The sequence below is a fragment of the Ictalurus punctatus genome, chromosome 10 (assembly GCF_001660625.3).
Source record: "Ictalurus punctatus breed USDA103 chromosome 10, Coco_2.0, whole genome shotgun sequence".
Taxonomy (NCBI): domain Eukaryota; kingdom Metazoa; phylum Chordata; class Actinopteri; order Siluriformes; family Ictaluridae; genus Ictalurus; species Ictalurus punctatus.
The window spans coordinates 28,830,001-28,842,500 of NC_030425.2; the positions used below are offsets into that span (position 1 = coordinate 28,830,001).

Below are 12,500 nucleotides of genomic sequence, written 5' to 3' on the forward strand. Positions count from 1 at the left end.
GAACCGGTGAAAAACCGTGAATCTTTTCGCCCCGGGGACGACCGAGGGACTCGTACACGACTATTACAAAAGGCGCAAACGTTCACCGATGCTCGAGAAGGCAACACGGTGCATTAAGAGCGCCGGGGAGGGGGGGGGTGTAAACTTTTGAACAGGATGATGGATGTTAATTGTGATTATTTTGTTTAAAGATCTTTTTTTTTTGTTTAGTGCCGCCCTTCAGAAGCTGCATAAGATATTTACATTTACCACGCTCATCCTGTTCAAAAGTTTACACACCCCCCCTCAACTTAATGCACCGAGTTGCCTTCTTGAGCATCGGTGAACGTTTGCGCCTCGTGTAACAGTCGTGTGCGAGTCCCTCGGTCGTCCTCGGTGCGAAAAGACGGATCTGAACATCAGAAGTGCTCAGATATATACCGAAGACGCTGGAAAAGTAAAGGATGTGCCGGACCTGGAGGGTTTTTCCGAAGAACAGTGGGCGGTTTAACTGCTCAGGACAAAACAAGAGTCGTCCGGGTAACGCCACGCAGGATTAACTGGTTCGTTCGTGTCGATTCGGGTGTTATTGCGTCTTGTGGACTTTATGTAAACATCTGTTATGTGAAATAGCTTCTTCAGGGCAGGACTAAATACACAAACAACATACATTTTAAGGATCCCGCTTATTTTGAATTATTATTATTATTATTATTATTATTATTATTATTAGCATCTTGCAGATTCTGTACGGCGTCTGCATGTAAACTTATGACCTCGACTGTAGTGGCGTATATAAGAAAACTCCACCGGGCCTCGGACGAGTAAAAACCGATTCGCATAAGACCCGAGCCAAGAAGGAGACCTTCGTCTAACTCCAACAACGTTTCCTAGTCCGTACAGAAGAATATTAGTATCTGAGGTATCGCCGAGATCGAGCAACACAAGCACGCAGACACCGCCCTGATCATTAGTAGGACGTTTGTGTTGCAGGAATCCGGATGTAGTAGATTTAGATCCCTGATAAACAAGCCAGAGGGGGGAGGGAGCCTCCCCGAGACGACACGGAGAAGAGACCTCGCGAGGAACCGGACTCGAGTGGGAACGGAAAGAGTAAAGACGAACGGCGCCGAGTGTGTGTAGAGGATGTTCAGACGTCCGGTGAAGAAGAGTCCTGGGACGGGCGACGGGACGGTTTTTACGATTACAGCGGCGGCTTTTAGATACAAAAACACGGCATCCCGCTGAGATTAAACATTACGAGATTGAACACTGAAGAAACGGTGAGATCTGTTCAGCTTAAATGTAACCGTTATTTGCGTGCACTAAATGTCCACAGGTGACGGAGATCAGTAACGTTAAAAACGTGACGAGACTCCCGCGGGACACCAAGCGCCAGGCCGTGGCCATCGTCTTCACCGACGACACGTCCCGCATGTTCACCTGCGAGTCAGGTAAGACGTTTGGGAGTATTATGACTAAACACATCCACACACACACACACACACACACACACACACACACACACACACTTCACTTGAGCTCTTTTCTTTCTTTTTTTTTTTAGTTGAATTATCCGTCTCAGTTCTGTTTAATGTGATGTTCCTGAGCTGCTGTGAGGCGCTCTGACAATCCTGTAACACTAACTCACAGTCTGTGCTGTTAGGCTCAAATTAGAGCGTTTCACACACACACACGCACACACACACACACACACACGCATCATACGACAGCCTAGATACGTCCTACATCTTCACATCTAACGGAGAAAGTAATCCAGATTAACGCAGAGCCGATGGTAGCCGGGTTCGCAAAAAGCACTCGAATCAGATGAGCGAAAAAACAGATCGGAAACAAAATAAACAGAGAAACCGTTCACATTTGCGGTATTTGGCAGTCGTCCTTATCCAGAGCGGCTTACATTTATCGCATTTATATGACTGAGCGGTTGAGGGTTAAGGGTCTTGCTCAAGGGCCCAACAGTGGTTGCTTGGCAGTGCTGGGGCTTGACCTCCTCCTGACCTTCTGATCAGTAACCCAGAGCCTTTAACCACTGATCCACCATGTGATAGATTTGTGGTATTGTAACTAGCTAGATTAGTGATAAAAAGACTGTAACATAACATACTAAATAGTGTCTCAGTATTCTACTCAGTACACTCTGTATGGTTTGGGACGAAGCCCTGGATTACTTCCACGTTCTTCTTCCTCGCAGTAACACTTTTCAACCAGAGAGGGCGACATTCCCAAATCCGGTTTTTAATGGTTTCCGTGTGTATCCTGTCCTACAGAGCTGGAGGCCGAGGAGTGGTTTAAGACTCTGACCATCGAGTGTTTGGGTACGCGGCTGAACGACATCAGTTTGGGAGAACCTGACCTTCTGGCGGCTGGAGTTCAGTGCGAGCACACGGGTCAGTCCAGGTTTATTTTAAGAGAGACTTTAGAGCGATGGATTTTTATCCAACCTTCCACCAGGAAGTAGTTCTGGTTACGTCCCACTACTTTCCCGAAGGTTTTGCAGTATCCGCACGTCATCAGACGTGATTTGACACTTTTACAGCTTCATTTCCATACCAAACACCTTTTATCTGACGAGTTCATGAAAGCGTGAAGACCAGAATAAAGAAACATCTGCCCTGACACTTCCGTTAGGAATGAGTGTGGCGCGCTTGTGTTCTTTATCCTCGTCCGTTGTGCTCACGCACGTGTGCTTCAGATACACAGAAGAACCTCGGCTGAGATTTGACACACGTTCTCGTTTTGGCCTTTTTCAGAACGCTTTAACGTGTTCCTGCTGCCGTGTCCCAACCTGGACATCTACGGAGAGTGCATGATGCAGATCACCCACGAGAACATCTACTTGTGGGACATCCATAATCCTCGCACAAAGCTGGTCACGTGGCCGCTCTGCTCGCTGCGCCGCTACGGCCGGGACGCCACCCGCTTCACCTTCGAGGCCGGCAGGTACGCACCACGAGAGCGCGAGCCGGAGTTATATACAGGAGCCTCATGAATTGGTGGGTTCTTTTAGAAGGATTCGGATCGTGATTGGTCAAAAGGCGTCGATTCGTTTTTTTTTTTTTCCATGACAGCAGCTGCACAGCACAGGTTTATTTATAATTAATGCGCTCGTTCTAATGCGCTATCGTTTCTATAGCGACAGCTCGTTCGGAGGGACGTGTACGGCGGGCGCTTCACTAATAATACACGGATTAAGAAGACGTGTGTAATTGTTGATACGGTGAAGTTTTCTGTAAGGAGAAATGTGTCTGTGTAACATTTATGGAAGGAGTCTCCAGTGTCGGCGCCGTGTAACAGTCAGAGGTAACTTTTAAGTTTTCCGTCGTCTTCCGGACAGACGGGTTTACGCTGAAACGTAAACTTTTTTTTTTTGCCTTATTAAGTTGAAGAGAGAGAATAGAGAGAGGGATGCTGAGGGAAGGACTGTTTATAGCTGCTGTAACGTAAGTGAGAACAGGAACTTGATTATTTTCCTATAGCGGCATGCCCCCGTCATGATTTATTCCATACTTACAATATAGCAGGTGGCGTAAAACATCAGACCTCTGCTCCATGACTCTCTGGAGATCGGAGACTCTCTGTAAAAAAAAAAATAAATAAAAAAAAAATCAATAAAAGTAAAAAAGAGAGAGATTTAGAACAGCTTTCTTCCTGCAGCCAGTCCAATTCGCATCATCACACATATTATTATTATTATCTACATATTCGTGTCCATATCCTTTCGGGAGAATCCCGTATCACATCTCGTTCGCTGTGTCAGAGCGTAAACGCGTGACCCAGACCATCAGATTTTGCACCAGTTGACCGAGCTCTATTGAACCGAAGACCTCATAAAGAGATTGAATGAATAGATTAAAAGTAAATTCAGTGGAGAGTGTGGTGCTCTTATCTCCTCCTTGCCACTTTGATCTAATAATAAAGGAAGATTTGTAACGCCCGCAGGACGCCCCTGAAAGGACAAAGATAAGACGGAGTACAAGTCAGGATGATGTGCAGTGGAGTGCTGCCCCCTGGTGGCCAGTAGATTCATTACTTCCAGTAGGAAATTCAATATCGGGGCATTTAAAGCGAACGAGCATAGACGAGGAAAAAAAAAACCCAGATAACTTCCTTCTCTCACATGCACGATCGAAAAGTGTACGCTGAAGATTCACAATATAGCAGCTCTTAGCATGTCGAAGCACAGCCACGCTTATCTACGGTGAGATCTCAGAACACGTTTTGTGTGTGTGTGTGTGTGTGTTAGAATGTGTGACAGCGGTGAAGGACTGTACACGTTCCAGACACGAGAAGGTGAGCAGATCTACCAAAGGGTTCACTCTTCCACGCTAGCCATCGCTGAGCAGCACAAGAAGGTCCTCATGGAGATGGAGAAGAACAGCAGGGTGAGCAGCGTCCGATCGCGTGTGTTCCCTTAACATTAATACGTGTTTAAAAAAAAAAAAATCACACCTCTCATACAAACTCACGTGTTCTCGTGCTCGATGTGTTAGCTGTTATCCCAAGGCTCAGACCCAGACTCCTACCCCTGCACACCTACAGCCATCCTGCCTCGCAGTGCCTTCTGGCACCACATCACAGGATCGCAGGGGGCCGTGGACTCGAGTAACGGTACGAAAAACAATACCTCTACTGAAATATAGCAAGCTGTACATTTGTCCTGGGCGATAGAGCCTAAATCCCGTATCAAAACATTTCTCGACATTGTACACGTGTTTATAGAAATGAATCTAAACTGGCGGCTGAAAGACTTTTTTATTTATTCATTTATTTCAAATTACAACAATGTTCATCTTTTCTATAAAGGTTCCCTCGGCTAACGTTATATTATCTAACGTTAACGAGCCATGAACTTCAAAATGAATGTACCGTAAGACCCGTAAACAAAGTAGCAAAGTATCAAAGTATCAGCGGCGCTGACGTAACAAAACGTCAGCGACGTCAACCAAGCAACAACTCCTCAGCGAGGCTTAGCGGAGTGACAGAGTGATGTTAAAGGAACAGCTACAAGAACGTCAACTAGTAAAGTGTCGCTCGTGTTAACAAAGTAATGACGTCGACCAAGCGAGCAAGTAGCGAAGTATCGCTGACGTTTAACAAAGATGTCAAATTAGCGGTTAAAGTTACAGCGACGTTAAAAACCTAACAAACCGGCCAAGCAGCGTTAAAGTAAGCCAGTATCGGCCGTGTAACATGGACAGCTAGAGTAACGTCGGTGATGATAAAGTAACGCAGTGACAGTGTATCGGTGACGCTTAACAAGTGACACTTTACAAGTAACGGCACCAGTAACGACGTCGCGACGTATCAGCAACGCTCCATCCGAACGAACGGCCATGTTAAAGTCACGGTAATGATGGTTCCGTCCAGCGCTCGGCATTATTTCCCTTCAATTAACATCGTTTCAGCTAAATCAGCTGTCTCTATTTGTAAATGTGAATTTGAATGTGAATAAAGTTTCTTTACGTAGCGCCTTTTTATAAATTAAAGATGTAACCCGGAGAGAGAGAGAGAGAGAGAGAGAGAGGGAGAGAGGGAGGGCCCATGAGCGAAACGTCGCGATCGTATCGTCGTAAAATAAACGCATCGGTCGCCTTCGTGGTTTTGCTCCGCCGACGAACGTGATTTTCTCCTGTCTCTACAGGTTACCGATTTCCTCCGGCGTCTCTATAGATAAAAAAAAAGATAATTCAATAGCCACGCCTCGTAAATCCCGTGCTGTGTGTGTGTGTGTGTGTGTGCAGGTGAGATGTTCACGGCGTCTCCGTCGGGAGCCGAATCGGACCTGTTCTCCGCGGAGCACCACAAACATCCTGCACACTTCTCCACTTAACCCGGCCAACGAGGAGCTTCACGGACTCGCCTTCAGGTTTCAGGCCTGAACCTTCCTCCGCACTGTCCTCTGCCCTCTTCACGTTTGCTTTCCCCGCGCCGGGGACAGATCTGCAGTGCCCCGACGCCTGAGTCGGGCCCGGTGGCTGGAGACGTGTCCTGAGAGGGAATGCACTGTGAAATGTGAACTACGGAATATTTGGATTTTTTATTTTTTTTCCCTCCCAACGGGACAATAGCGGCGCACGTTTCTAGAATTTCGTCGACCCTCTGAAAATGGGGCGGGGCTCTAGGGTTAGAAAGAGCGCCACTGTATGTCTCTCTCTCTCTCTCTCTCTCTCTCTCTCTCTCTCTCTATCATATGCACAATGATCAGTATCTCCGTCTCTGTCTGTGTGTCGTCGGTGCATGTCCTCTTTGACTGTGGAGCAGTTTTGAGATTAGTAGCGGGGCTGCGTTTCTCGTAGATCGCTTTGCTTACTGCCGAGGACGAATAGAAGAACGCGCAGAACTAGAGTAGGCTTCCGTTTGAACTGTAAAATGGTTCGTGAGATATAAGCCGAGGAGGTGGCAGAAGTCCACGGGGAAAACCGCGGGACACTCGAGGAACCCCGGAACACGCCACCTGTCCCGCGGTGGTGTTTTCGGTTTTCTTTTTCACCGTTACGAGATGGATTCATACCTTCTTCACGACCTTCTCCAGAATGTGTGGCGTCACGCATTTCCCGAAGCTGATGACTTTATGAAGGAGGGCCGTCGAAAGAAACGTTCTTCCGAGGGTCACGGCTGCGAGATCCGTCCTTAATCCGTTCTCTGACGGCGAACCTGTGGGATGACGAGGAGGACTTAGATGAGAGGTTGGATTTCTTTATGTACGTGAAGCACAACGTGACCGGGTTTGGGATGCGCGTTAAAGGAAAACTCCACCCTGAATCCCAGCGTTCGCACCGGAATTTATCGACGCGTCGGTTCTACTTCCGCTTCAGTCGACGCTTTCCTGCTGATAGTGCTGCGGTGAGATTTATCCCCGAAGAGAGCGATGCGGCGGCACTTTAGTCCTTCAGTTCAGTCCCGCTCGCTCACCTCCTCGTCTGTACTCTCGGCCGAAACGGATCAGCTGTACGGCCGTGTTGCATTCTGGGACTTCGAGTCCCGTATCTCCACTAATGTCCCTAATGAAGACGAAGGAAAAAATGTAACTATTACACTCCGTTGTAAGTGCACGAGCAATAACCATGACAACGAGAACGCCCCCTGTGACATCAGAGCGACACACGACCGCTAACTTCTCACAGGAATAACGACAACAACAACAACAACAACAACAACACTAAACACACCGCTAACATCTCATTCCAAACATACCCCGTGTGTTTCAGGGTGGAGTTTAACTTCGACTGCGTCACTCAGAAGTCCACGAGAGCATCCTTCACGCCTCGCCCTGTCCACCATCGTCCGCTCCACCGCTGACGTTCTGAATAAACGCTCACGTGCAGATATTTTCTTCCGGGTGGGATTTGGGTTCTCCAGCCTTTAGGAGGTTCGTTCTCGTCATGTTCCCGAAATGTGTGGAACAGCCTTACGTCTAAATGTTTAAGTGCTTATTCAATGCTGGAGTCCATAAACATGCATGCAAACGCACGCGCACACACACACACACACACACACACACACACACACATATATATATGCACATAATGTTATTTATGTAAAACAAATAAGGGCTAAATTTAGATGTTTGTCTTTTCCAGAGCTCTGCGCGCGCGTGTGTGTGTGTGTGTGTGTGTGTGGGTGTGTGTTAGCAGTCTTTGTCTCTCCACAAGGCACATGTATATAAATCTATTTATTTCCGATGGAGTGAGTACTGTATGTCAGTCAGCAGAAGGAGGCAGGCGCTGTTCGGTGTGTGTGATTGTTTGTACGTCTGGTTAGATGACAATAAAAGCCAGAAGATGGACCGCGTTATGAATTTCTCGGGCGTCCTGCGCAGTTCTTTGGGGATATTTTCCATAAAGGGGGAATAAAAAAAAAAAACCCCACATCTTTGAGAAATTTATGAATATGTAGAAATAAAGCGGAGCGTATTGTCGAGTGTGTACGTTCTCTAGTATCGTTTTAAAGGTTGGGGTTGTTGTTTTTATTTTTATGAGCTTTGCACGCGGTTGGCTTTCTTATAAACAGTTGGACCTTTTGACTCTATCGAGGACAATTCTTCTTGCTGTAAATATTTTCATTTGTCACACTGCCTGTCTTACAGTTATCGCACAGACGTATTTAGGAGCCTTACGATTGAAATGAACATGCTCAGGTTTTCCCGTCCGAGCCTGAGCTCGAGTTACTGTCTGTGTGGCGTTCTCCTCATGTCTGTAAAGGTTTCCTCCGGGTTCTCTGGTCTCCTCTCTCCTCCCAAAAACACACTGGGAAGTGTATGACTCTAAACTGCTCCTAAAATGTTGTGAATGTTACGCTGTGACGGACCGGTGTCTCGTTCGTGAGGTTCGGCCTTCCCGGGATACACCCCGGATCCGTCCGCCATCCCGACCAGGATAAAGTATTCACTGAAGATGATTGACTGAACTGATGGTCTCGTTTGAGCCGGTGTGTCACGTGACCTGGGTCTGGTTACCTGTGTGTTTTGGCAGAAAGCTCGCTCTGGTGCCGAAAACGGTGGTGAAGTATGAGCGCGTTTAATAGTCAGGCTGAACGATGAACTTGCATGGAAATCGGTTCATGTTGTCCAGACTTTAATCTGCATATCTCCTGGGACTCGAGGCCAGGTTGTTTTGGGTCAGTAAAGATTATAAAGGGTCAGGGTTAAAATATTGTACAGTTTGAGATTTAAAATACAGCCTGGTTTTATATACACTGGTTAAAACGGGGTTTATGTACAAAAAAAAATAGGCATTTTAGCATATTTCATATGCATGGCTTTTTTTTTCCCCACACTGTTAGTCTGTCCCTGCACATTTTATAACAGAATCACCGAGAGGAACTCGCCTGAAATAAAAACGACAGAAACAAACAATCCTGTGTTACAAATGCACATATGATTCCAATTTATATATATATATATATATGTGTGTGTGTGTGTGTGTGTGTGTGTGTGTGTGTATATGTATTCTCAGAAAAAGGGGTAATTTGTGATTTGATGAAAATTTGTGTGGGGTAGGTTGACATTTTTGGTGGTTAGCATGTTTACCTCACGCCTCCAGGGTCGGGGGTTCGATTCCCACCGTGGCCCTGTGTGTGTGTGTGTGTGTGTGTGTGTGTGTGTGTGGAGTTTGCATGTTCTCCCCGTGCTGCGGGGGTTTCCTCTGGGTACTCCGGTTTCCTCCCCAGTACAAACACATGCATGGTAGGCTGATCGGCGTGTCTAAAGTGTCCGTAGTGTATGAATGGGTGTGTGAGTGTGTATGTGATTGTGCCCTGCCCCTCCCTGTGCCCCGCCCTGTGCCCCATGCTCCCTGGACAATCTGTCAAGTTCAATATGTAAAAGATTTTTTTTATTTAAAAATAATAATAATAATAATAATATGAATTAAACTTATGACTGTAGTTCCATCCATTTTCTATTTCTTTTTTCTTTTCTTTTTTTTTTTTAAAAAAAAACATAATCTTTTACATATTGAACTTGACAGATTGTAAAAACCCCTGAAGGATAAGCGGTATAGACGATGGATGGAACTATAGTCATAAGTTTAATTCATATTCTTTCTTCTTTTTTTTTTTCTTTTCTTTTTTTTAAAAAATAAAAAATCTTTCACATATTGAACTTGACAGATTGTACACTGGGATTGGATACAACGATGTGATATTTCGTTTTTTTTAAAGTCAGTTTTCGTCACAGGTTTCCATAGAAACAGAATACACTTTCACGGTTAGGAACGGTGGCAACCAAAAAAAACCCAGCTCCCGATCATTTTTAGTTAAGTTTAATTAAAAATGGAAAACAAAATGAAAATAAAGCTGGTTTCAGGGTCGAGGCTGAAGAAAACACGGGAACTGTGTCTCAGCCAGGAGGCAAAGTAACGTCAATTAGCTAGCTAAATTTACCTCAGGCGATAAACTTAGCTTTCTGATTAATGGCTAATCCCGAGGCTAATTTTTCCCTCTGTGAATTAACGGCGCAGTGGAAGAAGCTCAGAGAGCACCTGAGAATGTTCCAGAAAACATCACCGAAGCTCTCAGTGTGACTAAAGCACCACCAGGTCCCAGGTAAAGTCCAAACTGAATCCTATTTATTTCTGCAATAAATATAAATATAAGTCCGAGAGGAAAGTTTGTCTCATATCAGATAGAGCTCATAAAACATTTTTCATAAACAAACAAACAAACAAACAAACAAACACCCCTAACAGTTTCAGTGACCCATTTTCCCCCATAAAGAAACTTTCCTATTTGAAAGTTTATCAGTTATGAAAATGAACATCATAAAAAAATAGTAGAACAATCATGTGACAAATTCATTAATAATTAAAATGTAAATAACGTAATAATAACTACATAAATTATAAACGAATAAATCGAACTTTAATATTTTGTAGCAGTGTTAATGGGCCTCCACTAGAGGGCGCCTCCTCATGGTGAGCTGAAATCACGTGACCTCTTCTCTCACTGTCGGAGTGTGACGTAAACAAACAAGGAAAGTGGAAAAAGATACGAATGAGTAAATAAACAAGATCTAACACTTGTGTGACAACAAGTTATGAGGTCGAGCGAGGAGAGTCTGGACGCCATGAGACTGAACGAAAACGTGCTGGAGCTCGCGTAACGAACAGTCCAGCATCATTAGCACGTTTTTATCCGTAGCTGAGTTCATTGCTGGGAGTTTTTGTGCTCTTTTGTGCCACCTAGTGGAATAACAGAGACTAGCACTTCATTTCCCAAACTCGCGTTTCAATGATTCTAATTCATTAAAGCGGGTCAGATCCGAACCTTTATCAGGCCGGGATCCGATCCGAACCGTTCAGTTTCTCATGTAGCTCTGCTTTAAAGTTAACCTCCATCAGCAAGAACCTCAACACATCACTTGTTTCTTTCACAATCATGTCCAAATGCTTATAATTTAGTTTTCCTCTCCTCAGGATCTTCCTGATCTGGACGCCGTTCGATATGGAAAGGAAAGAAATAGGTAGGAAATAAATAGATAGATAGATAAATAAATAAATAAATAAATAAATAAATAAATAAAGCCCGATTGAGGAGCTGAACTGATGATGATGCTTATTCACTGAAGTGTTTTTAAATAAGTGTTCTTTTATGACAAATCACCACGAATAACTTGAAATACACAGGATTTAAAAAAAAAAAAATAAAACACAATCATCAGCTTAAAGGAATCTACTAAATACTGACTGCAGAGCAAAATGAATTAATACAACAATTCTGAATCATTTTCACCAGCGTTTAAAATACGTCATTTTAAATATGAGCCATTGTGACGTCACCTAAATAAACCAAATCAGTACACAGGACACACCGAGGAGCAAGCATGCAGAACACAGGGCGTGGTCACTGCTCACACCGCGGCCTTTCAGAGACTCCTGATTGGTCTGATCGGTAGTGGGCGGGGTCTGAGGAGATGCCGAGGTGCGGCCGGAACACATTTCATAAAGGTTCCCTGAGAACTGCGTCCTCCGAGACTCCGCCTTTAAAGACTCCCAGAGCTCTGCCGCGTTACCGCGACAATCGGACAGCACGCTGCTCACACACCGCTCGAAGACGCCCCAGGATCTGCCATAAACACACACACACACACACACACACACACATGAATATGCGCCACAGTAAATCATTCTCTTGAGAGCACAATCAATCTCAGAAACAAGGCATAAGATCTCGCTGTTGTATGTTCTACAGAAGTATGACATCATTATGGAGAAAGGGGCGGAGCTAAAGTGAATATATTATAAAGAGGTGTGGTTAGGAGGTGAAAAAAATGAGTCGCCTTAGCTTGAAGATCACTTTGGTTTAGGTTAAAGGTTAAAGGTAGTTTTGTCTGCACACACACACACACACACACACACACACACAAGCAGGTGCGCACACCAAAACTTGTGTTAACAATGTGGTTTATTTTAATTTAAAATGACATGAAAGTTTAATAGCTTCAGCTACATTTTACAGTCACGTTGCTGTGGTCCCGTGGGATATCCGTACGCTCTAAGGGTTCTACGCAGAAACCTACAACAAAACGTTTCCTATTAGAAAGGAGAGTAGAAGAGAGTAGAACCCTTTCTGGAAGGTAACTACGCTTAATTATCCAATGAACCTTTAAAGAACCCTTATATGAGTGTATTTATCGACTGGGTACGCGTGCGCTACGACGCTAAATTATGGCTCGTTATTTTCTTTTTAATATCTAGAACCCGTCGGGGGTTTACCGTTCACCCCCCGATTCCTGGTACACTCTTAGAGCGGAGGACTCTTCGAGGGTTCTTTAAGGGTCCATTTAATAATTGAGGGGTTTTTAGCATCTCGAATGAACACTTTTAAACAACGCTTCAGTCGTCCCTCTGGGGGAAAGGCTTAAAGGCTCTATGTAGGAGCCGACAGCAAGATTTAAAATGTAAAATTTCGTACGGTAAAGGGTTCCACGTAGAACCCTTTTTGGAAGATAAGAAGACTTAACTAATGAACCGTTTCTGAAGAACCGTTGTTTTCTCAGT

At 44.8% G+C, this 12,500-nt stretch overlaps 2 protein-coding genes and 1 long non-coding RNA gene across 5 annotated transcripts in view; 2 read left to right on the forward strand and 1 right to left on the reverse strand.

The window, feature by feature from the left end:
- Positions 1-8,857, forward strand: part of dok4 (docking protein 4) — a 39,738-nt gene extending 30,881 nt beyond the window's left edge. For all 3 annotated transcript variants that reach the window (XM_017478579.3, XM_017478578.3, XM_017478580.3), the window contains exons 4-9: positions 1,319-1,433; positions 2,271-2,390; positions 2,754-2,943; positions 4,247-4,385; positions 4,494-4,611; positions 5,745-8,857. In XM_017478579.3, the coding sequence (XP_017334068.1) occupies positions 1,319-1,433; positions 2,271-2,390; positions 2,754-2,943; positions 4,247-4,385; positions 4,494-4,611; positions 5,745-5,833 (771 nt within the window). In that variant the 3' untranslated portion in view covers positions 5,834-8,857. The remainder of the gene's footprint in view (positions 1-1,318; positions 1,434-2,270; positions 2,391-2,753; positions 2,944-4,246; positions 4,386-4,493; positions 4,612-5,744) is intronic.
- A 1,628-nt stretch (positions 8,858-10,485) lies between these two features.
- LOC128633735 (uncharacterized) overlaps positions 10,486-12,500 on the forward strand; it is a 2,286-nt gene continuing 271 nt past the window's right edge. The window contains exons 1-2 of the long non-coding RNA XR_008397121.1: positions 10,486-10,599; positions 10,917-10,963. This is a non-coding gene — a long non-coding RNA (uncharacterized LOC128633735). The remainder of the gene's footprint in view (positions 10,600-10,916; positions 10,964-12,500) is intronic.
- Positions 11,015-12,500, reverse strand: part of nrn1lb (neuritin 1-like b) — a 4,091-nt gene continuing 2,605 nt past the window's right edge. The window contains exon 3 of the mRNA XM_053683399.1: positions 11,015-11,565. Coding sequence (XP_053539374.1) covers positions 11,280-11,565 — 286 coding nt within the window. The 3' untranslated portion in view covers positions 11,015-11,279. The remainder of the gene's footprint in view (positions 11,566-12,500) is intronic.